Source organism: Carettochelys insculpta, chromosome 23, assembly GCF_033958435.1.
Source record: "Carettochelys insculpta isolate YL-2023 chromosome 23, ASM3395843v1, whole genome shotgun sequence".
Lineage (NCBI taxonomy): Eukaryota > Metazoa > Chordata > Testudines > Carettochelyidae > Carettochelys > Carettochelys insculpta.
This window is the reverse complement of record NC_134159.1, coordinates 3465697-3491797: the sequence shown is the minus strand read 5'-3', so window position 1 is coordinate 3491797 and position 26101 is coordinate 3465697. Positions and strand designations below refer to the sequence as shown.

The 26101-nt window shown below is 53.6% G+C and overlaps 1 protein-coding gene across 3 annotated transcripts in view; it reads right to left on the bottom strand.

Annotated features, from left to right (window-relative positions):
* The window catches only part of EPHB2 (EPH receptor B2), a 224150-nt gene that overhangs the window by 74495 nt on the left and 123554 nt on the right, over window positions 1-26101 (bottom strand). For all 3 annotated transcript variants that reach the window (XM_074975904.1, XM_074975905.1, XM_074975906.1), the window contains exon 4: window positions 1718-1873. In XM_074975904.1, the coding sequence (XP_074832005.1) occupies window positions 1718-1873 (156 nt within the window). The remainder of the gene's footprint in view (window positions 1-1717; window positions 1874-26101) is intronic.

Here is a 26101-nt window from a genome sequence, read left to right as displayed (position 1 = left end):
AATAAAGGAGGGAAAGGTGAGACAGTGTGGAGACAGCTTGTACATCATGCTTGTCAGCAAACGCCCTGCACGTGCCAGCATGGGAACAGGGCACAACAGAAGCAGGGGAGAAAGGGGCTCTGCCTCTGCTAGCTGCTGCTATGCTATCCTGCCCCTTGAGCAAAGAACAGATGCTTGGAACAGCGGTTTCTCAGCACTTGCATGCAGACACTCTGCTGCAGGGCAACTCCCGCTTGCAACCCCCACTTGCTGCATCCTCTCAAGTCCTGTCCAGCTCCTGCATCCAGTCCTGCAATGTGCAGGGAGGAACATGTAGGGAGTTTCAAAGTGCCACAAGAGACACCAGTTTCACAGAATCCTAGGGCTGGAAGGGACCTCAGGAGGTCATCTAGTCCAGCCCCTGCTTCAAGCAGGATCAACCCCCACTAAGTCAGCCCAGCCAGGACCTTGTCCAGCCAGGACTTAAAAACCTCTAGGGATGGAGATCCCACCACCTCTCTAGGTAACACATTTCAGTGGTTCACCACCCTCCTGGTGAAGTAGTTTTTCCTAATATCTAACCTACACCTCTCCCTCTTCAACTTCAGACCATTGCTCCTTCTTCTGCCATCTGACACCACTGAAAACAGTTTCTCACCCTCCTGTTTGGAGCTCCCCTTCAGTAAGTTGAAGGCTGCTATTAAATCACCCCTCATTCTTCTCTTCTGTAAACTAAATAAGCCCAAATCCCTCAGCCTCTCCTCATAGGTCTTGTGCTCCAGCCCCTTAATCAGTTTGCTCCTAGATGGATCCTGAAAGCTGCCCCCTTTGCTACCATCGACACAGGCATTCAGTAAAAAGCTGGCAGCTGCCAGGCCCAATCAGACCAGGCCCCTGACTGTGTGCAAGCAGCCCTGGCAGGCAACAGCAGGTACGTGCCCTGCTGCAGAAGGGGCTCCAGCTCTGATCCTCGCGAGCGCTGCTGATCAGTCCAACACAAAACCCAACACAAATGGCTCAACTTTCTGCAGCCCCATGAAATGGTTGGTCTCCAAGCGTCTTGTGGCAGGAAGTTCCACCGGTTGCCCAAGTTTTGTGGGGGGGGGTCTCTCTCCAAGCGCCAGGGTGAGCCCAGCCCTCACCCAGTCCTAATCCTAACTTTACCTACAGCCTGGGCCTAGCCCTCACCCAGTGCTAACCCTAACTACAGCCTACCCTTTAACCCAACTGTAACCTTAACCCAATGCCAGAGCAAACCTCAGCTCTGAGACTTAACTACCACCTGTTCCTAAACCAACCGTAACCCTGACTGCAAGCTAGGCCTAACCCACCACGAACAATAACACCAGTCCTAACTATAACCCACCTCTAACTCTAGCTACAACCACAACCTAAGGCTAACGCTATCCTTAACATTGCCCATAACCCGAAACTTAGCATGAAGCCAACCCTAACTCCAACCATCTCCCGCTGCTAGCGAGCTCCAACCATTCTAGCCCCTACTGAGGCAGAGGTGTACGTGCCAGCTGACCACCAGAGCCCACTGGGGTCAACTCTCAGCTGTAGTCTGCTCAGATGGTCCCTGACTGCACCAGCACCTTCACATGCAGCCACAGGGCAGATGAGCAGCTCGTTTGTCAGGCACCGACAGGCAATCTGAGTTAGTTTCAGCCCCACTTCAGGGTCTGTGAGGGCCTTTCCCCGCTCCCCTGCCCCGCCCGACTGGGCTGTTACGTACTGGTGCATGGCATATCCAGGGGGTCCGAGTCTGCCCGGTAATATCCATTTCGGCACACGCAGTTGGTGGCCCCTTCCGAAGTTGTCCTGCTGTTAATGGGGCAGTGTATGCACCCTTCATCCCCTTGACTGGCCTTGAACGTCCCTGACGGGCAGCCTGGAAAAGAAGTGAGAACAACACTTAGTGAGAGGAATGTCCCCTCCCCAGTTCTGGGGTTGGGAAGAGAGGTGGAGTCTTGGGGAGGGAGGAGGCTGCCAGGGTCCAACTACAGCTGCTGCACACCACCATTCAGGGCGTTTCCGAAGCCCAGATCTGACCCTTTAAAACAAACAAGCTAGTCGGAACATGTCCATGTACCAAGCCTGGCTGGTTGGTCAGACCGTGGAGAGGACATGCCTGCAAGCTGGAGAGAAGCCCCTACCGATGATTACAGGGCAGGCTCCCAGTGGCTCAGCAGCATGGCTAGGACTTCAAAGAGGAGCTGACTCTGTAACTCCATCTCCCTGCTTCTGCCCTTTATACCACGGCTAATGCCTGGGTGTGGCAGTTGTGCTCAGCAACAGCACCTAGTGGAGACCTGAACCTCAGCATGAGTTCTCCCGCTGAAGCTAAAGGAGAGGCACGAGGAGTGGTGGTGGCCTAGCTTCAGGTCTACAGCTCCCAGTGGGCAGAGAGTCACAGTGGTTGCTGGCTAGGTGGGGTGGGCTGGAAGCTGAGGGCCAGGATGTGAATTATGGCTAGTAATACTGGGGATGAAAATGGAGAAATTACAGCCACCTGTGTAAGCCAACAAAAAGCCCTGGTGGGTTCTGCAACCCCGCCGGCTGCTTCCTGCACCCCAGCACCTGGCTGCTAAATGTGGACCACGGCAGCCTATCTGTATTACTCAAAATCAGTCATGGGCACCCAGAGCAGATCACTTGCTGTGGAGCGAGGGGGAGGCAGGTGCAGTCTGCAGTGTAATACAATTAATAAATACATTTCCCATTTCACTTTATCACAAAGAATTGCTTAAAGCAACTGTTTGCACAGAACGTCTCCTTCCACTATGGCGACGGCGGGTGGCAGACGTGTCAGGGAAGAGACTAGGCCGGAGGAAAGGGGAGAGCCTGTTGAGAAAAGGCAGGGAAGGACACCACTGTGCTGGCACTCTGTCCTTGGATGCAACTTCAAATCGAGTGTTTGGGCCCCAGGGAGGGCCTGGACTTGCCCTGGTTGGCCCCAGACGGGGCCGGGACGACTTCCGGCACAAGTATGAGTCTCCAGCAAAGGCTGCAGTTTGAAGGGCTTTGGCTGCCTCGTGAGGTATGCACGCCCAAGGACTTCACGGTGTTACGAGTGTCCTTTAGGCTGTGGAGGTGTGAATTAATCTGCTCAGCAAATAGGCCAACCCCATCAAGCGCCAGGTCCAGGACAGTTTGCTGGACCTCAGGCTGAAAGAGAACGGTTTACGATTACCTATGACTAATAGCACAACAAAGAGCGAGCGACACCTGGCGCAGCTGCAAAGCACTCAGCCCCACTTCCAACAGCGGTCGGTGGCGGTAGAAGGAACTGAGGAGCGGTTGGGCCAGCGCCACTCCAGGGGGCTCTGCAGGCCACCCAATGGATAGCAGCCGGGGTGAAACCTTCCCACAGCTGTGCCTGCCGCTCACGGACGCGGAATTGGAAGAGATACGAGCGAGCGCTCGAAGAAGCCCACGCACGTTAGCCAAGGAAGGAGAGGGAAATTACCCTGTCGGCAGGGCTCTGACCTGCCCGCTGAGGCAGCAATAGGTCACAGCCTTGGTGCTCTAAACGCAGAGCGGGCACGAGGCGGGCAAGCCGGGACAGCGTCTCCCAACAAACCGCCGCCTCCGTGAAAACTGCTCAAGTACAGGCCTCCGTAGCGCCTCCCTCCATCCCTCACCTCTGCTGCCCTCAGCCCACTTCTGAACGCCACTCGTGTCAAGCGGCTCTCCGCAGAGAAAAGCTTCCAAAATGGCAGCCCCGGCCTGCATTCACGGCTCCTGTCTGCCTCACTCGGCTGCCTTTGTGTCTCCAGACAGGCCCTTCGCAGCCTCACAGAGGCTTTTCTCACTCTGTCAATTACGTTTAACAGAGAACCGTTAATCAGCTCCAGCCTCATCTCTCAGCAGACCTCCTCACAGCTCTGTAGGGAGGGGGAAGGGCAGAGGGCCACTCCGGCCAGATCCTGCCTGGGCCCAGCTCCTGACAATGCCGCTGACTAGGAGGCGCCGCGCTGGCCAGGGCCAGTGCCTGTAGGGTGTAGAGATTGGGAACTGAATCACTCCCATTGCTTCCCTGCCGCCGACCAATCCCTGGAGCTGCACTGAGGCTGGGGAAGGCACACGTGAACTAATTAAAACAGACACCTCGGCTTCTCTCCCTCCACCCTCCTCTTAGCCGAGGAATACCCTTACCGAGCAGGAGGGGCTGCGGCTGGGAGCACGGGTGTGACCCACCATCAGGTCACGCACCGGCAGGAACGGCCAGGGTGGAGCAGAACTCAGCACATCCAGCCTAGTCTCCTGTCACCAACCCTGCAGTGCCAGATGCCCGGGAGGGGCAAATGCCACTTCCCCCCGGCCTGCTGGCTCCCGCAGGAGGGTGCCTCACCTAGCCCAACCCCAGCCTTAGTGTTAGCAAAGGGCTGTTGTCAGCATAGGCCTCTGGGTGGGCCTCAATGACATCCGGTGGCAATGAGTTCCACACAGCAGCTGTGTTGTGCAAAAGGCCTGCGGTGCGTGCAGCTCTGACTGCCCCTTTCCCCTTCCTTGGCTGTTCCCTAGTTCTCGCCTTTTACTTACGGCAAAGAGAACACACATGCCTGGTAACTCGTCTCTGGACTGGACAGCCTCTCACACTGTCCTTACCACCTCCGTGGCAGCAATCCTGACCTTTTCCATCACTCCGCACACGGAAGCTTTCCCAGGCCCTAATCGCGCTTGTCACCCATCCCAGCAGCCTCCCTAATTCTGAGCACGAAGTGACGGGGCTGCACACAGCCTTCAGCCAGGTTATTCCAGCACTGACACAGCCAGGCACATCCTCCTCTGTCCTCGGGTTCTGTTGCTCTTTTGCCAACAGCTGCCCGTTGGGCAGAGTTCTCCACAGGCCTCCCTGAACTCACCCCCAGTCACTACCCTGAGCTAAGCCTCTCTGATCAGAACCACAAAAGCTGCAGGAGTACTGACTTCTGTGTCCCAGAGTGTGTTGTTGCCTGTTCCCCTAGCTTGGTAAAGTCCCTCTAGAGCACCTCATGGACTTCTCTGGACTTGCCTAGCCCGACTGACTGTATCATCTAAGTATTTGCTCCTTTTTTCAGTGCCTCACAACACGGCCGCTTAGCTTCTTTAGTAGCTTCTAGTGAAGGACCTGACAAAGGCCTTCAGACAGCCCACCCAGCAGCTCCTTTGCTGAGTTGCAGCTAGCCACGTCTTTCACGCGCTGTCGACAGAAGTGATCCCACCTCCCACCCCACCCTATTTCTGCAGGCGCAGGGTGAACGACATGCAGGAGCAGCACTCCCCGGGGGCTGTGTGGAGGTGGCCTGTCATCCTTTCACCCAGAGCTCGGCAGTTCAACTTCCACCCTTAGCTGTGGCCTTGGCAACGCAAGAGAGCCACGGCTTGGTGCCCCGGCTCGATCAGGCCTCAATCTGCAAATGTGCCTAAGCTGGTGGGATTGCCAGCAGGGTCATTCGGGACGGAGGAAGCCACACCCCACAGTGGGCAGGTGGAGTCCTGCAGTCAGCTTCATTTCACCATTCCCGTGGAAGGGAAGCTTGGCTCAGAGGTGTATGGTAGGGATCTGTGCAGAGACGGGCCCCTTGCTACCTAGATTTGAGTGATCCCAAGGCACTGGGTATTGGGCAAGCTCTGAGCCCATCTCAAATGCCCAGTGAGATTCCTGTGTCATGCCCACTTTGACCACGCACCCCAACGCCACCCATCTGCACAAGGGACTGCAGGTTACATGAGACAGCAGCATTTGCTCCCACTGAGAGTCTCACCTTGCCAGGCTGGGTGCCATAAAACGATCCAAGATCCCCTTCCATTTGTCCCCCCCAGCTGCTCTGCGTCTGCCTTGCACACCTGGGCTACGTCTACACGTGCACCCAACTTCGAAATAGCTTATTTCGATGTTGCGACATCGAAATAGGCTATTTCGATGAATAACGTCTACACGTCCTCCAGGGCTGGCAATGTCGATGTTCAACTTCGACGTTGCTCAGCCCAACATCGAAATAGGCACAGCGAGGGAACGTCTACACGCCAAAGTAGCACACATCGAAATAAGGGAGCCAGGCACAGCTGCAGACAGGGTCACGGGGCGGACTCAACAGCAAGTCGCTCCCTTAAAGGGCCCCTCCCAGACACGCTTTCATTAAACAGTGCAAGATACACAGAGCCAACAACTAGTTGCAGACCCTGTATATGCAGCACGGACCCCCAGCTGCAGCAGCAGCAGCCAGAAGCCCTGGGCTAAGGGCTGCTGCCCACGGTGACCACAGAGCCCCGCAAGGGCTGGAGAGAGAGTATCTCTCAACCCCCCAGCTGATGGCCGCCATGGAGGACCCCGCTATTTCGATGTTGCGGGACGCGGATCGTCTACACGTCCCTACTTCGATGTTGAACGTCGAAGTAGGGCGCTATTCCCATCCGCTCATGGGGTTAGCGACTTCGACGTCTCGCCGCCTAACGTCGATTTCAACTTCGAAATAGCGCCCAACACGTGTAGACGTGACGGGCGCTATTTCGAAGTTACTGCCGCTACTTCGAAGTAGCGTGCACGTGTAGACGCAGCCCTGGTGTGACATCCTGGTTACACTCAACTCGACGGGAGCTCTGCCACTCACTGCTTTGCGGCCACGATTTCACCCGACCTGGCAGAACCATCCAGGTAGACTCCATGCAGACACGCCTGTGACACGTGGAGAGAGGCATCTCTCACCATATACTACCTCTATCTGCACCTGTGCATCTCACAGTGATACTGCCTTGCACTCCCTCGCTCAGGGCTGCCTGGAACTGGCAGGCGGGTGGCTGTTACTGAAGGGGAGATGGAAGCGTTCTGGCCTTGTGCTCAGGGGGACTGACCGTATGGGTGTGGCTGCAATGCCACAGGTTTCCATCAGCACTAGCGTGAGTCCCAGGGAACTAGCGAGTGCAAGGGTACTGCCAGCTGCTGGCACAACTGCGAGCACTAGGAAACCTTTCAGTGTCCACACATGTGCTTCTCGTGCAGCTCATGTGCCCAACTGTGCCCTGAGAGTGCCAGCGCTGACTGGGGACAGCAGGGCTGGGTGAGCTGGTGGGGGCTCTGGTGCCAGTCCTCCACTCTGACCACTAAACCACACACTCGCCGCCCTTCCTGCAAGAGGCTGTGTCAGCGGTTCCCGCCTGTGTACAGCTCCATTCCTCCAGTTTCCTCCCAGTAAGCAAGCTCAGAACTTTTTAATTACCAGCCTGCAGCATTACCTTGTGCATAAGCAATGCCAGGAATCCCACTGCCGGGTGCTCTCCCCGCCAGCCGCCCTGCACGAACATGCTGAGAGGAAACCAAGGTTAAATGAGATTAACTGGAGTGAAACGTGGAGCTCAAGTGGCTTCTGTGATAGGGATTAAAGAGTGGCCATTAAAAAGCCACAATGCAGATGCACCCGGTTTAACCCACTGAGTCTCCACAGGACACATCCCACATGACACTGCTGGAGACCACTGTGCAGTCCGTTCACGGAGAATCCCCAGATTCAGACTCTTTTGCTGCTCTTCATAACTTCCCCTTTCCTGACTGGCCGGCTAGGCCAAGTTCTGGGTCGGGGGATGTTCCAGCTGGAAGCAGAAATTGATGCAGTCCGGTATTCTCTTGATACAACCTTGTGTATTTACAATGAACGGACTCAGTCCCACGTCTCTGAGAGCAAAAGGAGCAACTTCCTCGCTTAGTCCTAACGGGTCGTCATCCCTCGAGCTCTTCCCAGGTTGGGCTGCAATTCAGCATCATGCCTGGCCTTCTTCACACACTGCTCACAAAACAATGCTCAGGCAACGCTCCAGGGCAGGTTCATGCATTTCTTGTATTTACAGGAGGAAAGTGGCGGGGGACCTCCACGCTGTGGGCCAGATCCAGCCCCAGCAAGTCTCTCTGCTATAGGTGGGAAGCCTCGAACCTCGGAGGCCCTGAATGCGGCTGGAGCATGAGCGCCGGCACACCAAGCCTGGTCCTGCTCCAGGCAGGCCGGGATTAAGAGTGGGGCAATGGGGGTTGCAGCCCCAGGCTAAGGGGACCCCGAAAAAGATTTCAAGTCCAGGTCTTTTTGCAAGGCCCCCTTCGTCCAGGTACTAAAGACTAATGCCTCTGTGTGTCGTCTGGCCCCGCCTGGCCTGGGGAGTGGACAATGGGAGCTGCTGGGGCAGTGGCTGTGGTACCTGCAGCTGAGCAGAGGGCAGCACAGCCCACATTGAGCCACCTTAAACCTCCCTCCCACCAAAGGGGAGCTGCTCCAGGTAAGTGCCCCACCCACCAGCCTGACACGCTGAGCCCTCTCCTGCACCCTAAATCCCCCCAGGCCCTGCACCCCCCAGAGTCCTAGCCTGAGCCCCATCCTTCACTCCAAATGCCTCATCACCAGGCCCCACTCCAGCCCCTGCACCCCCCTTGCACGCCCACCTCCTGCCTCACCCTGCAGCCCCCTCCCAACTCTCATATTGGTCCCACCCCAGAGCCTGGGGGGCCCACAGAAGCTCATAGTCCTGGCCCCTCCCCCACTGAGGGAGTTGTTTGGGAGCAGGTGAGTTAGGTGAGGTTTTTGATTGTGTTGAGGTTTCCTTCCTCCCCTCCCTCTGACTAACGTTTCTGCGGCCCAGAGGCCTCTGAGAGCCTGTTCTGTGAACTGAGGGGTGAGTTCACACCTCACAGTTCCAGTGGGGTTTCCGCTCACCCCCAACAGCATTTCACGCTGTTCGCAACATGCGTCATAATCCTTGGCACGTCGCCTGCAGCGAAAGCTTGAATAAATCCAGAGCCGCGGAGTTCCCTGCCCGGCTGCAGCATTTCTGCTCCAGCATTGCAGGTAGCGGAGCTGCAGGACAAAGGGGTGCATGACTTGCCTGGTGCTGGCCTGTGAGAGCCAGGAACAGACCCCAGTACTTGAGTGACAGTTTCATGCCCTGGCTGTGCAGACAGGCCTCCCTGTCTGCGTCAGTCACCACCTCGGCGATGTTTCTGATCAGGGCCCTCCTACGCAGAGACTCTGTTTACTTTCCCAGTCAGGTTCCAGATGTTCTGGGCTCTGGCTCAGGCCTATCCATTTCAGATGCCTGCAGCTAACAGCACGGGCTGTTTAGTTCCTGCTTGGGGTCACAGGCCAGTTTCTGACTCCTCTGTAAAACTGGGGTTTGCTGTGTAGGTGGGCGGAGGCGCGTAACTCACAGCTGGGTGGTTTGGACTGTAAGCGTCAGTGCTAACGGAGCCCTGGCAGGCCCTGGCTAGGCCTTCCCCTCGGAATAGTTACACAAAAAGAAGACTCAGCATTTATTGGGCAAGGGGGGCAACAGTGCAGAGAACTGTTCAGACCCCCCCTCCCCGCCCCCAATCCCTTTAACCACAACATCCACGCCCCTGCAGGATCGCCTTAACCCTGGACTGTGCAAACTCTCCCCAGCTCAGCTCTCCCGCTCTGCAGGGCTCACAAGGTCAACGCTCTGCAAACACAGCTCAGCAGCCCGAGTCTCTGGCGCTCACCTCACCTGTGGGAAGGGCACACCTGGGAGCACACAGCAGCCTCCCCCCTCGCCCACTGTGAGCAGCAGGAGGGTGCTGCAAACAGCCACACCGGGGAGTGGATTAGGGTGTCAGCAGAAAACTTGCCTGGAATTCTGTCGCTGCTCAGGAAGCCCGGTCAAACCAACACAGCGGCTGCTGGATTGACTCACCCGACCAGCGCCTGGGACAAACAACGACCCTTCTGCACAAGGCCTGAGCATGCAGAGCCGGCGGCTGCTCCCGCATTTAACACGGACACACGCAGCACAGACTGAGTGGTCCGGGGCGTCCGCTGAAAACTAGTGCTGAGCAAATTGAACAGGGGGAGCGGCCCGGGCAGCTGAGACCTGTCCTCAAACCGGGGCCTTGCTTACAATACTGCTTCAGGTGACAAACTATCGTGCGTGAAGTGTAACCCCCCCACCTCCGAGTGATATAACCCAGCCTGTTCTGCTCTGCTCTGTCCTCCCAGCCCCTGAGCCCCGCTTCCCCAGGGGTGATGGGGAGCAGAGGCTGCTTCCCTCAGCTGCAGAGAAGCGGGGTTCAGCGAGCCGGGAGGGCGTGGTGCGGTAGCTGCCCCTCACGCCGGCCACGTGGTGGGTGCAGGAGGAGGTGACCCCTGCGGCGCCTGCCACGTCTGCACCCTGCCCCAGCTCATTCTCCTCCATCCCATCCACAGGGCGGCGGTGGGGGGGCTGCCCCGGGGCCTCCAAAAGCAAGTCTGCCCCACCTCATCCAACGGACAGGACGGCCCAGGATGTAACTTACATTGACTTAACGAGGTGTCTACGCTGCACACTGTTGGCAGGACAGCACTCTCCTCCGACATGGCTCCTGCCTCTCGTGGGGACAGGGTGATTACGTCACCAGGAGAGAGCTCCCGGTCAGCACAGCGGAAGGTCTTCTCCACTCCTGCGACGTTACGGCACCTGCAGCAGCACCAACAGCTGGTTCCAGTGGTGCTCCTTTAGCTTGGCAGCGAGGACTCTCCATTATTATAATCTCTGCACAACCTGTGCACTCCAGCCCCTATATATTCTGCAGGAAGGACTACAGAGTCTTCAGCCGAGGGTGGAAAGCTGAGTGACCCCATCTCACCCAGTGGCACACCTTGCCGGGCAATGGTGCAAAACTAATTCAGGTCCCATAATCACATGTTAGTCAGTGGATACCCACAAAAGACCAAATCCTCAAGCGATATAAATTGGCAGAGCTCCCAGGAGCGCTACAGATTCATGCTGTAACCCCATCCTGAGAGGAGCTGTGACCATTTACAGCTAGTGCCTCTGGAGTGGTGCTGTGCCTAGTTTCCTAGACCTGAGAAAATAATTTACTAGCACATGCACCAACTGAACATGTCCTGGTTTTTGGTTTTTTGGTTTTGTTTTTTTCAAATGTTCAAGATAGAGGCTGGGCTCACCTGTTCCACCACCATTGGTTGCAAAACTTTTGGGATTGGGATCCAAGAGGTTCCATAAACTAGAATGTTTGGGGTTTTTTTTATTGGTACTTCAAAAACTATTTCAAAGGGCAAATAGCATCTTGGTTTCAAGTGTTTAAGGAGTTGAAGAGCTGCAAGGTGACACTCTTACAAGGTGGGCAATTTGGTCATTAAGTGTTCTGGGTCCAGCTGGCTTCCAAAAGAATTGAGAACTTTCATATTTCGTTTCTTTATTTGATCTTGTTGAAATACTTCCCAAAGCAAGGCTCCTAAAAGCTGCAGCTTCTTGGGCTGGGATGTTAACCATTAAGAAAATGACTCCCACCCTTTTAACATCCTGACAAGGCGGCAAGCAAGCTCCTGGTGACATCAAAGTTGGGTTGATGGAAAGCTCCTAATCTCATAAACCCTCCTTACTTTAATTGGTGTTAAAACAAAGATAATCTTATCTCACCCTTATAAAACAGGGGAGAGGATGGACTCTCTAAAAGCCCTTCTAAAAGCCCTCATAAACTTGGCAAACATTCCACGTCCAGAGCCCTGAGGAACCAGCTTTAATCCTGAAGGAAACATAAAACTATAAAAGGAGCTTTCCTGAAACATTGCCCTTCAGACTGCCTGCCCCTCTTCCTGCTTCCCATCTTTCAGACAGCGCTCTGGAAAGACAGAGACAGACTGACAGACAAAAGGGGAGACAGACAGGCTCAGGCGCTGCCTTCTCTGCTTTTACCTGGGGTTAACAAGAGCACAGTGAGAGACCCAGGGCCGAAATGCCCTGCAGGTTTCCCTCACAGTAAAACAAAGGCCCAGGATTCCGGGGGGCGTTTTAACCAAGTGAACTCTCCCTTTTCCTGGAAGCGAATGCAAGGCCTCTGGAAGGCTGTGACTGAGTGCAGAACGTGGCCTGGCACAATGGAGCACGTCAGGCATCAAAATGGTTTCTGCAGACTCAGCACCAGGCTCTAGAGCCCCCTGGTCAGCTGGGCTAAGCACCTGCAGCTCCCACTGCCTCCCACTGGATTTGTGGGCGCTCAGTGGTCTGCCGCCTGCCTGTCAGTCAGTTAGACAGGCCAGGTTCCTATCCCAGGCCTGTCCACCTGGTGTCTGATCACATCCCCATGCGATGACACATGTAGGAAGGATGGCTCTGGCTCCTCCCTCTCACTGGGTGTCTGACGGGAGCTTCCCACACCAGTATCATGGGCAGAGTGGCTGATGCAGGGTTTGCAGTTTGATACGAAGCGGCTGAGTGTCCTTTTCCCCCCGAGCCATTGACTACTACCTGTTGGGCCTGTCCACCAAGCCAGTTTTCCATCCATCTTACAGTCCATTTATCCAATTCATACTTCAGTTAACGTGGCAAGCTGCTGCATCCTGACTCTTTAAAGGAGCAAACATATCATAATATTCCTCTGCTCCAGGAAAGGCCTAGTGTTGCAGAGCACACAGTTTTGGGAAAATTTAGAACTGGGGCATGTTGGGGTCACTTGGATGATGGTAATCAAGGCTGGTGGATACCAGAGTGTGGCTGGGGTATAACAACCAGGTTAATGGAATCATAGTACTGAGCCAGTGATACTAAAATGCACAGAAGCTAGAATGCCATACTTGCTTAACTTGTGGGCAAGAATGTGGTGGGAGACTATCAAAAGCTTTGCTAAAGTCAAGGTGTATCACATCCACTGACTTCTCCATGTCCACAGAGCCTGTTACCTCATTATAGAAGCTAATCAGATTGGTCAGGCACATCTTGCCCTTGGTGAATCCATGTTGACTACTCTTGATCACTTTCCCCTCTTCCCAGTGCTTCAAAATGGATTCCTTGAGGATCCCCTCCATGATTTTTCCAGGGACTGAGATAAAGCTGACCGGTCTATAGTTCCCTGGATTGTCCTTCCTTCCTTTTTCAAACATGGGCACTACATTTGCCTTTTTCCTATCATCTGGGACCTTTCCCGAGCTCCATGAGTTTTCAAAGATATTAGCTAAAGGCTCTGCAGTGACATCTTCCAATTCCCTCAGTATCCTTGGATGCATTAAATCTGGACCCATGGATTTGTGTGCGTCTAGCTTTTTAAAATAGCTCTTAACTTGTTCTTTCCTCACCAAGGGCTGCCCACCTCTTTCCCATACTGCAGAGCCTAGTGCTGTAGTCGGGGAGCTGACCTTGTCCTTGAAGATGAAAGCAAAAAAAGCATCCAGTACTTCAGCCTTTCCCACATCATCTGTCACCATGTTACCTCCCTCATCCAGTAATGGCCCCACACCCTGCCTGATAGCCCTCTTATTGTTAACATGCTTGTAAAAACTCTTCTTGTTGCCGCTCACATTCCTTGCCAACTGCAGTTCCAATTGTGGGTTCGCTTTCCCCATTATCCCATGGCATTCTCCAGCCACATATTTATACTTCTCCTTAGTCATCGGTCCAAGTTTCCACTACTTATATGCATCCTTTTTGAGTTTGAGCTCGCCGAGGATTTCCCTAACAAGCCAAGCTGGTTGCCAGCCATATTTGCTTTTCTTACTGTGCATCTCGATGGTTTGCTCCTGTGCCTTCAATAAAGCTTCTTTATAAAACTGCCAGATTTTGCAATCTCTCTCTACCTCTACTATTGACCTTGAATAGGACCACAGCATTATTTTACCTCTATAAGTGACACTGTTGGATACCTGTGTCCTGTTCTTGCACTCACAAGTCAGGGAGAATGTTGATAAATTAGAGAGGGTTCAAAGAAGAGCCATGAGAATGATTAAAAGATTAGAACACATGCCTGAGCATAATAGATGTAAGAAGCTCAGTCTATTTAACTCAGCAAAGAGAAGGTTAAGAGGTGACTTGATGACAACCTATAAGTATCTACATGGGAAATATTAATAACGGCCTCTTGACTCTAGCAGAGGAAGGTCTAATATGATCCAATGCCTGAAGTTAGTTGAAGCCAGCCAAATTCAGTGATGGTTAGTTAATTCAGTTAGGCATTGGATCAGTTTACTAAGGGACATGGTGTTTTCCCCATCACTGACAATTTTCAAATGACGATTGCATGCTTTTCTGAAACACCTGTTCTAGCAATAATTTTGGAGATGCTCCAGTTGTGTTATACAGGTGGTCAGACTAGATGATCACAATGGTCCCTCCTGGCCTTGGAATCTATGATATTATTATCAGTTGAATAACTTTAATATTAAACCCTGTAAAGCATATTGGGCTCTAATGGGTATGAGGGATGATATGTCATTCTTAAAGCCAGTCACATTTTGCAATCCAAACTGCCTCAGTTGTCAATGTAACATGACAGATCAGGTGTATCAGAAATGGTCCCTCCCCCAGGCAGACTGTATTAAGGAGGCAGACCCTGTGTGTGGGCGTCTCTGATTTCCTGAACTCTCTCTCAGTGGTCCCATGCACATTTCTCATTGATCTTGCAGATCTAGCTGAATGCTGATGGTTGAAAATCCCAATCTGCAAGCCTCTTCTAAAGGAGTTCCCAGCTCCCTCCTGCTCTCGTCTCTTGACTCTGAATTGTGCACACACTCATGGAGAGCGAGGTACACATGCCCTTAGAAATGAGGTTATGCACATAAGCTGCTGTTGCGCTGCTAGTCCTCACATCAAAAGAGCTCTCTACACCAAAAGTCGAACAGTCGTTTGAATAAACGGTCTACAGGGAGAAAAAATGATCCCCCCCTCACTACTCACACACTAAATTCACAGATTGCAGTAGATCAGTCATTTGTGATCAGGGCAGTCAGGTTCTCCAAAGTGCTGTCCTAAAGGGCTGTTTCTCAGCCATGACAGGCTGCTAAGCCAATTCACTCCACTTCTCTATTTTGAAAGCTTGCCCCTTTCTGCCCTCTCTGATTCACTTTTAATCGACCAGCGTCTGGTTCTCAAACCTTTCGAAAGCTTCAGAAATGACCCAACCACGGATGATCTCAGTGTCCCCAGCAAGCAACAAACCACCAAAGACAGAGGGAGAGCTGCAAGGATTCATCCATATCAGAGCTATGAAGGAGAGCGCGGCTGACACACACAATCAGATCTTCACAAGAGTCTCCCAGCACTCACCCAGGGTGAAGGCCCAGCTACCCAACCTGTGCTGGCTGGTGCATGGCACAGTTTGGAGCCCGCTGACCAATGAAGGTGCAAATTCAAAGGCAAAAGCAGCACTTTTCGCAAAACAGATCAAACTTGGAAACACGGCTATGTGTAACTGCAGCCAGTCTAAACTCACTGATAGCAAAAGTTGTGGCTTCTCCAGCTCCCAGGAGTTAAGAACATAAGTGTGACCACAGTGGGTCAGACCGAAGGTCCATCTAGCCAAGTATCCTGTCTTTTGACAATGACTATACCCAGGTGCTTCAGAGGGAATGAACAGAACAGGCAGTCACCTGCCATTGTGCACTCCCAGCTTCTGATAAATCGATACTAGGATCACTCAGAGAGTAGAGTTACACCCCTGCCCATCCTAATAACAATTGACGGACTTATCTGCCAGGAACACATCCCATTCTCTTTGGAATACCATTATAACTTAGGGCTTCACAGGGCTGTACCCCGGCAATGCATTCCACAGGTTGTCTGTGTACGGTATGAAGATCTTCCTTTTGCTTGTTTTAAACCTGCAGCCCATTGAGTTCATTGGGTGACTCTTAGTTCCTCTGTTACGGAGTAAATATTCTTTTTTTTCACTTTCCCTATGTTGGTCAAGTTTTTATAGACCTCTATCATATATCCTTCCTTTAGCCATCTTCCAAGCTGAAACGTCAGAGAATCCTAGGGCTGAAAGGGACCTCAGGAGATCATCAAGTCCAGCCCCCTTCCCAAAGGGGGACTAGCCCTAAGCAAATCATCCCAGCCTGGGCTTTGTCAGGCTGGGACTTAAAAACCTCTCGGGATGGAGATTCCACCATTTCTCTAGGTAACGCATTCCAGTGCTTCACCACCCTCCTAGTGAAAGTTTTTCCTAACATCCAACCTACACCTCTCCCTCTATCTTGAGACCATTGCTCCTTGTTCTGCCATCTGTCATCATGGAGAACAGCCTCTCTCTGTCCTCTTTAGAACCCCCTTCAGGAAGTTGAAGGCTGCTATCAAATTGCCCGAGTCTTCTCTTCTGCAAACTAAATGGGCTAAGAACCACTGAGAACCTCATTCTTTTCAGGAAGAAGGGCTCTTTCGAAAACAGGGAAGAAGAGTACTGCTTTCCTCGTTGCTCAGTTGTGCCTTTTTTCTGATTTGTCATCATTCCTTTGAAGTGTGAATGACAGAGTTAGGAGCATCAATTCAGGGTGTTTTTACCAACAGATCAGCAGAGGTGCCACACCATCTTCCAACCGCCTTCCCCTGCTTACTCGTCCCAGGAGCCTGGGCAGGCAGAGCCAGGCTGTGTGAGGAGCTGGCAGCTATCCAGCACAAGGGTACACCCTGCACCTCTCTGTCTGCCTTGCTCACGGACCTGCAGTGTCAGCCTGATGCTCGTTCACTCCATGACACCTGTAGTTCCTGGCGGTCACACGGCCACGTCCTGCTGGATGGTGCTGGGGACCCAACCCAGTGGTGTGGCCCTGCGGTGCAGCTGCTCCTCACCCCTGTGCCTGCACCGTCACTACCATGCCCTCCCCAACACCCACCCGCCAGCCACCCCACCCCAGCGCCAAGCAGCTGCCAGCCTGCCTCGCCCAAATAGAGCCCCAGCCCAGGGACCGAAACGCTCGACGGGCTGTCATCGCTGGTCTAGTACTGAAAATTAAATTAAAAGTGCGACAGGGACAGTTAATTAAAGCAGATTAGTGCGAGACTAATTAGGGACACCGACACTGGAACCATCCAGCCCTGTGATGTTAATTAGCTGTTCATTAATGTCAGCTCCCTGTTCAGTACAGAAATACGAACAGCCTTTCTCCTGGGTTCGCCCTCAGGAAACAGCCATGTCACTGTTGCCACTTCCAGGCGCGTGGGCTGGGATGTAGCACTGCCCCTCCCGTCCCCCACCACAGCCCAGAGAGCCACTGGCTGCTGCCTGTCCCCCTTTGTTGCCCACGTCAGTGTGGTGCATGGGAGCAGACCCTACTCTCAGCTATTCCAGTGCCCGGAAGGGTTATCCCAGCCGCCCGACCCTGGATTCACGCTGTGGCTCTGGGGCCGGGGCTGGGCATGCTGGCTGATCAGTGGCTGGGACCCACGAGCCACCACCTGGGACGTAGGGTCCTGCTCAGTATTTGGAGAGTGGCAGTGATGATATCACGGACTCCGCCAAGCGTCCTGCCTGGGGGCCTGCCTCGCCCATCTCCAGGCTGGACCCTGGGAACGGGTTAGCACAGGTAGGCAGGGCAGAGCAGCAGGGTCAGAGAAAGGCAGCTTCTGGCAGGCTCAGCCAGCGTGAGCCAGGCTGCAGCTGGCTGGCATCCAGAGCTGCCAGGAGGGGGAAGTTGCCCTCCCCCAGGAGCCAGCCCCACTCACAGAGGCCCCCAGCCTCTCGTCAAAAACATCTGAGTTCGACAGCACGCTAGCAATAACTGGCATGAGCGTGGGCACCAATCCAAAGCCGCTGTTCTGCCCTTTGCAGAGCAGGCAGCAGCGCAGCCGGACACAGTAACTGGGCAGCAAGGCTGGCTGCCCTCAGCAAGCATCAAGTCAGGCACCTGCTTTCACCTGTGGATCTCCGTTCCCGGTGACGGCCACCAGCCACGGAACAACAGGAACCACGACAGCTTGCCGCACAAAGACAGGACCTTCCCCAGCCATGTACGGCTGCACCAAGGGGTCAGCCATTGAGCGCAATGAAACCCGACGTAAGCCTGTGTCACTCAGAGCCAAACCACAGCCTTGCTACACTAGGCGCTCTAGCGCGCTACAGCTTCTTGCTGACACGGACCCTGGTACAGCTCAACACCCTCCCCTGGAGCTCCAGAACACAGCCCCCATCCAAATATCAGCAACTAATGCTGCACAAAGCTCACCGATCTATTGACACATACTAAATTAGTATCTTACTTCTCAGTTTCTTGGCCTTGGTCTACACTCGCACATGGTTTGGTCCCACTTACAACACTCACGGTTGTGAAAGAACGATTACTTGCCTTTGTAACTGTTGTTCTTCGAGGTGTGTTGCTTAGCTATTCAAGTCAGGTGTCCACATGCTGCATGAACGGCTGCTGGAAAGCTTTACCCTCACTGCTCCCCAGCAGGTCAGCTGTGGAGCCCCATGGAGCGACCCTGCTCATCCGACTGGCCCTCAGTAGTTTCTTGCCAGCTGCTCTGACAGTGGGGAAAGAGGGCGGTTCTGGAATAGATCTGAGCAACACATCTCGAAGAACAACAGCTACAACGGTGAGTAACTGGTTTTCCTTCTTCGAGTGCTTGCTCCGATATATTTGAGTTAGGTAATTCACAAGAGGGGTCGGAGTCAACATGTGGTTGACTCTAGAACAGCGGACTGGAAAACTGCATTACGTCTACACTGCACAATGGTGTAGGGCCTTGTGGAAGTATATAGCGGGGACCAAACTGTGGCATGGCAGATTTCCTGGAGAGGAATGTGAGCTAGGAAAGCAGCTGAAGATACCTGAGCCCACGAATGCGGCAGAGTGGTAAGCTGGGCAACTTTAATGAGGTCATGGCATGCGCGTACACAGGACGTGATCCAGGAAGAGATATGCTGTGACGAAACTGCTAACCTGTCATACAAGTGGCAACAGCCACAAAGATTTGCAGAAGGGCTCAGTCCCGTTGATGTAAAAGGCGCCGCATCCAGAGAACGCAGTCTCTGCTCCCACGGGGAGCCGTAGGAGGTTTAGGATAAAAACCACGAAAATGTCCTGACCAGTGAGAAAGCTGGAAACCAATTTAGGGAGGAAAGCTGGATGAAATCGAATTGAACCTTGAACTTATGGACAACAGTGGAGGGGGGCTCGGGCTCAGGCTCGGGCTCAGTGTATGGGGGCTTCTGCAGCCTGGCTGGCTGTTTACTGAAGTTGCCCAACCCGTGTGCTATGTGTCAGTGTGCCATCCATGGTGCCCACCTCTTGGTGGTGGGAGAAGCTCTCCCACCCCTGTAGCGACTGCATCACTTGGCGCTGAGATGCCCGGATACGAGCTCTCTGCACTTGCAACAGCTGTGCTGCTGCAGCGTGTCGAGCACAGCGGTTTTTAAGCAGCGCGCACTGGCACACCGGTGTGCCGTGAGAACTGTCTAAATGTGCCACTGAAATGTCACCCATTCCCCTCCTGCCAGCTCTCTGCAGAGCCCAGAGGGGTGGAAGTGATGAAATTTCTCAGCACATTTAGATGACCCCACACCAGCAGCAAGGCAGCCTGAGTCCCAGATAGCACAGGGTCGTCAACTTCCCTCCCGCGGCTTCTCTGCAAAGACCATCCATGCGAGGGGAAACTGACGAACTCCGCACTAGTGGGGAATCAGGCAGCCTTGCTGCTTGAGCCTGCAGCTGGCACGGGGTCATCAATTCCCGCCGCCGCCTGCAAAGAGTGGGGGGCAGGGGAAATGGCAAACCTCTCTAGTAAGACTGTATCCACAGTAAACATAAGTCAACACCCTGGGAAATCTCCCAGCTTGTCTACACATTGCAACCTCTAGCTCCCTGCTTTGGCCATTAGCAGTGGCTTCCCCACACTACGCAGCACTTAGCTCTTCTCTTACCTCCACGCAAGGAAGCAGGGGAGCTGACCGGTGTGCTGGGTCTCTGCGTAAGGTGGCGGGGGGTGGCTCCACACACCTGGGAAGGGCAGGGCTTTGGCAGGAAGGGGTGTGGCTTGGGGGCGGTCAGTCCCTCAGAGTGCAGCTGCCTGGCATGTGCTGGGCCTTTCCCCACTGCTCTCAGAGCCATCTGGATTGCACTGTCGTGGTGTTCTCGCAGGAATTTCAAGGGCCCAGGGCTGCCACGGTAGAGGTGGTGGCATCCAGGAGCCCCAGGCCCTTCTGAATCCCCCCAGTTGTCTGCCCCCTTTGCCCCACCCTCCACCGACGGGCCTGCGAGGAAGAAACCCCATCCTGCAAGGAATCCAACCACAGCAATCTCAAGAAAAATGGCTGGAGCCTTCAGGCCTCTTCCCCAGCTCACAGCACCTCACTGCCAATAGCCTTCGAGTGCATGCCAGTTGGTCTGGGCTTGCGCCACAGCTTATCTGAGCACAACCAGCATGCTGAAGCATCACACAGGAGGTTTCTAGTGTCAGCCGGCCATGCCCATCTGTGTCCCACCACAGTGCAAAACATCCCTTCCCAGCAAAAAGCTCCAACACGCAGGCCTGCTGAGCACAACGTGGCCCATCCCTCATCAGCCTTAGTGACAGTCAGCAGACTTCTGAAACCAGCGACTGGCTTTGGAAATTCATCCAACAGCCGGCGCAGAAGACTGAGGTTTCCCTGCAGGCTGTGGAGGGACGAGTCGGTATGTTTACTGTGTATACCGCCAGGGGGCAAACGCTAAGTGAAGACAGATTCTGCCGCTCATCCTGCCCCCAGAACATATTTAGGGCTTTCAGAAGTAAACCAAACTTGTTTTTCTCAGCACTGATCAGTGTCTAGTAATCAACATGAAACCCATTAGGAGCTGTTCCCCACTGGAGTTTCAAACTTCTGACCCCATGAGGTTCTGAGCCGATTGATTAGAAGTTCTTGACACAAATGCATGTCTTAGACGGGCCCAGTGCAGGTTTCATCGCTCTCTCCGGGGACGGTGATCGCATGTCCACATCTGTCAGTCGTGCTCTGCATGCAGGGGGAGAAGAATTCATGAGCAATGCAGCGTTGCATGGCACAGCTGTGGAGGAAGTGGAATCTGCTGGCTTAAACAATCTCTGTAAGCCCTCAGGGCAAAGCATTTGCATGATCCCTTTCTCCTCGGGCAGAAAGCTTCAATGCACTGAGAAGAAACACATGCTCTGAAAGGAGGGAGCCATGCTGCGGTTAGAGCAGTGGTTCTCAAGCTGAGGGTTGTGATCCCAGCCTGGCTTCGAGCTGGTTTTAATGGGGTTGCCACGGGTGGACTCCCTGCTGCCTGGGAAAGAAGCCAAAGTCCGAGTTCCACTACCCAGGGCTGCAGCCAACACCCCAGCAACTTAGCTTCACTTGGCTCCTTGTAGCACAGGACCCTGGGCCAAGTGCCCTGCTCACCACCCCCTGGCACCAGCCCTGACTCTAGACTCTGGAGTAACACCGGGTAGTGGGGGTGAGCAGCAATTTCAGTTGTTAGAAGTAGGTCCTGGTGCAAAGCAAGTTGAGAGGGTCAGAGGAAGGGGCTGGGCTCAGGATTCCTGGGTCCTGTTCTGGGCACTGCCATTGATTCCTTAGGCAGCCTCAGACAAATCGCTACCCCTCTCAGTGCCTTAGCTTACCTCACCTTTAAAAGCAAGGTTACTGACACTTATCTTCCCTCCAGGCCCTCAGATAACAGGTGCTAGAAGTAGGAAGGGAACTGCAGAGGACACAGCGTCGAAAGGACTCTTCTCAAGCCCGCATCTCTCATGGCATATGGGATGTCCTTGGCTGGCTGGTGGTTCCCTGATGTTGCCCGGCCTGCATGCTCCCTATCGGTTTGCGGTGCCAGTCTGCCCATTACTTTGGGTGTGCCCCAGCCACCAGCATTGGAGGGCACTGGCCACTCAGCCAGCCCTGTAGGTTACATCCTACAGTGTTGATTGCCCCTGCTCTCATCTTGCCAGCAGAGGTGAAGGGCCAGAGGTCCCACCATGCAATTTGGCATGGTCTCGGATTGTGCTGTACTCTCAGTACTCAGTAATAAGATGCAGCCTGACATGGGTGGAGCTCGTGAGCGCCACAGGCTGCCCGAGGCTTCCTTGGCAGCATCTGGACTGTAACGTAAAAGTGAAGGCAGAAGTACAAGTCAAGGCACGGTTCTTGCGCATGGCTGCCAAGGCCTGCAGGAGCATCTCGCCAGTGGGCTCCAGTGCTTGCCATACGCCACAAGGTTGCTCTACTAACTTCTGTCATTTGCTCCTCTCCGTCTGGATGCCGACCCAGACCCACATCCTTCCTGCTACACAAGCCCACGAGTTCAGCGCTGCAGCGTCAAGTAACTGCTGATATCTGGGGCTGTCAGGCACTGCCTCTGATAACAAGGCCAAGTGGTTGTCACTGGGGTAGCAGCACGGTGCAGGGTTGCGCCTGGGCCAAGGGTGGTCCTGGAATCGAGATCCGAGAAGGAGTGTCAAGGCCGCCTCCCCACTCTGGCACTCTGAATGCAGAAAGCGGGGGCCTGACAAACCTTAAAAATGCTTTGCCTGTAAAAGGCTTTACTTAAAAAACACCCCAAGGTGATAGATTCCCTGACCGGGGGGAGGTGAAGGAGCAGCTGCCACCACCCAAGTAAAAACAAAAACCAAAGAAACCCTTTAACCCAGTAAGACACACTTGGGGATATCTCCCGGTGGAGAGAGCTTGGGAACACAAAACCAGAGAAAACAACTCAGTCATACTGGTTGCAGCACAGAGAATTACTTCTCAGTGATTTAGCGTAGAAGTTGCAGAATACAGGAGAAAGAATCAAGTCATTAACCAGAGCCACTGAAAAAAAAATAGTCCACACCAAATTCAAAATAACCATAACCTGATCATGTTTAAACAACACATTTCCCTTCTACTTACTTATCTATGGCTGTTTATGAGACAGCCAGGATATTTACTGGATTCATTCAGGGTTCTTAGGCGCCCTCATTCCTTTCTTTTCTCCCGTCACCGCACAGACAAAGACCTCTCAGATGGCAATTGTTCTCAGTTCAAAAAAGTTTCTCCTTGGCTTACCTGACCACCCCCTGATGAGCGCCTTCTCTTAACCCTTTACAGGTATTCATTCACAACAAGGGGCCACACCAAGACCAGCATCCAGGCATAGGCCAGAGGCCAAAGACCAGGCCAAGTTGATACCAAAGTGCAGACATGCACCAAAGTTTGAAGCCAGATTATCAGAGTGAGAGGCCTTGAGAGGATCTGGAGGTGGAGGCAAGGCCAGCTCAGGGCAAGGACAGAGCTCAGGCCAGACAGGAGCAGGCTGGGATTCATCGGTGCAGCTGCAAGCCTGAGGACTGAGTACCAGCAGGCTCTGATTAGCGCTGCCTCAGCACAGCGCTTCCTGAGGTTCTGGGGGACAGCTGGGTACAAATGCACCCATCTCTAAAGCCCTCCCCAGCCTAAGGGGAGGAGCTGCTCGGCCAGGTTGCCAGAGGTTTCTGGGAGGAGGGGAGGGGACAACAAATGATAGAAGCAGGGGTGGGCGTGAGGTTTACTGAGCACAGCAGCTGAGTAGGCAGCCCAGGTTTGGCTGAGTTGGCCTCACAGGAGCCCTTAGAAATGTGCACAGACTGCAATAGCCCCCAGCTAGGACATCTCCCCATGCCTCCGCCAAAGTTAGTGCTAAATACAGCCAGGACCCCACAGCAGCCAATCAGAACCTAGGATCCTGACTTCCCTCCCCCCCACCCCCGCCGCCCAAACCCCCAGCAGTGCAAAGCTTCTTTATTTTTCAGTGTGTGAAGATTCTCTGCAGCCCGAGAGCAGAGCCCTGCACATGAACCCCACGAGCGCTGGTGAGCGCTACACAACAGGCTGAGCAGCACAGAAGTGCCCTTCCTGGGCTCAGCTGCTCCAAGGCCATGAACAAAACGCAAAAGCTAGACACAGTCCCACTGAAATGAGCTCTGTATATCACAGGAAAGGGACTAAGAACTGGACCCGCTCACCCACAGATACGAGGGGTTCTCCAATGCATGGAGTCTTTAACTCGAGAACTGATGTCTCTTCCTAACTATCTGGAATACCTGGAACAGGAATACCTGCTTGAAGTTCTCTGCCCTGGGCCATGCAGTTGGCCAGAGAAGAAGACCACAATCACAGAACTGCAGGACCAAAAGTGAGAATGGTGACTTCCAGAATTAAAATCTCTGCCCCAGCTCTCCAGTGCAATTACCCCCATTCCCAGCCCCACGCAGCTGCAGACCACCACCATGGCCAAGCCATAGCAGGGCACCTGTAGCACAGCCTGAACCCAGGTTATTAGTAAGAGCAACACAAAGGGCCTTGTTGTGCCTGTAGACCTGGCAAGAGACAGCTCTGCCCCAAAGGTCCTGTGCTCTCAATAGACAAAACGCCACGTGGGCAAGAGGAAGGGTTACCGTCCCCCAGGGAAGGCCCATACCCAGGGAGATGACATGACCTGCTCTCCTAACTCTCTTTAGTAGGCATCCTTCAGTCTGCATAGACTAGACTATGGATCGCGCCCTTTAAAGTTTCAACTGAGGACTTCATTTACAGCGTCTATTGTGACTATGAAGACCCACACAAGAGTGACAGTCCTTGCTGCATCTCTTGCAGATGTAGTGGGTGTCTGGCAAGTCCTTATTGTGCTTTCTGTGCGCTCGCTTCTCCTCTGCTAGCTGTCTGATCTTCATCTCGCCCTTCTGAAGGCCCTCGTGTAACCCCTGCCTCCCTCTGCTGTGGTCGTCTGCTAGTTCTTCCCAGTTGTCCAGCTCGACGTCTACCTCTCTGAGGTCTCTCTTGCAGACATCTTTGTAGCGCAACTGGGGGCGCCCGGGAGGTCTTTTGCCAGAGACTAGCTCACCATACAGCATGTCTTTTGGAATCCTTCCATCACTCATCCTGTGGACACGGCCAAGCCAGCGGAGTCTACGCTGCCTGAGGAGGGTGTGCGTAGTTGGGATTCCAGCTTGCTCGAGGACGGCCATGTTGGTCACTCTGTCCTTCCATGATATTCCAAGGATGCGCCTGAGGTAGCGCAAATGGAAGACATTCAGCCTCTTTTCCTGGCGGGCATACAGGGTCCAAGTCTCGCTGCCATAAAGGATGGTGCTGAGGATGCAGGCTCTGTAGACTTGCATTTTGGTGTGAGTGTACAGCTTGTTGTTATTCCACACTCTCTTGCCGAGTCTGGACAGACTTGTGGCTGCTTTTCCGATCCTCCTATTTAGCTCAGTGTCCAACGACAGGGTGTCAGTGATGGTGGACCCGAGGTAAACGAACTCGTGGACGACCTCTAACATATAGTTGTCAATGCTGATTGATGGGGATTCAGCAACATCCTGACCGAGTACATTTGTCTTCTTTAGGCTGATGGTAAGCCCAAAGTCCTTGCACGCTTTGGAGAACTGATCCAGCAGTTTTTGAAGCTGGTCTTCTGTGTGAGACACTACAGCAGCATCGTCTGCGAACAGAATGTCTCTGATGAGGACTTCTCGCACCTTAGACTTAGCTTTCAGCCTTGCAAGGTTAAACAGTTTCCCATCAGATCTTGTGTGCAGCAAGATGCCCTCTGTTGAAGATCCAAAGGCATGCTTCAGGAGGAGTGCGAAGAAGATCCCGAACAGTGTCGGAGCAAGCACGCATCCTTGTTTGACGCCGCTCCTGATTCTGAAAGCAACTGATAATGCGCCGTCATATTGGATGGTTCCTCTCATGTCTTCGTGGAACGACTGGATCATCTTGAGTAACCGTGGGGAGGACAACCTATCTTGTGGAGCAGTTTGAACATACCATCCCTGCTGACCAAGTCAAAGGCCTTGGTCAGGTCAATGAAGGCTATGTAGAGTGGCTTTCTCTGCTCCCTGCACTTCTCCTGCAGCTGCCTTAGAGAGAAGACCATGTCAACGGTAGACCTCTCTGCGCGGAATCCGCACTGAGATTCGGGGTACGCCCTCTCAGCAATCTTCTGGAGTCTGCCAAGGATGACGCGAGCGAACAGTTTACCAGTGACGCTTAGGAGGGAGATTCCACTCTCTTTACACCCTTGTCAATGGGGAGGGAATTGCATTGGTCTTGCTGTGTGTATGGCCATGCTGAAGGACGTCCCATGACCAAGTCACACGTCCATGCCTGACTCAGACCCTTTGGCAGCCATGACAGACATGATAGTCTGAACGTTCACAGCACCAGCAAAGCGCCTCAGATGTGGATTGGCACCACCATAGGTCCATTGTTAGTCATGTACTCCTATTTGCCTGACTAGCAACCCTGTCACCACAGGTCGGCCAAACCTCCTGCAGAGTTCTCCCGAAGCAAACATTTGAAATACAAGCACAGAGCCAATACTTAGAACTTCAAATACAAACATGGTACTTGCACATGAGCAGCATAAATGGAATCAGCGAATCATACGCTTCGTATAGACTTGGCCAACTTTGC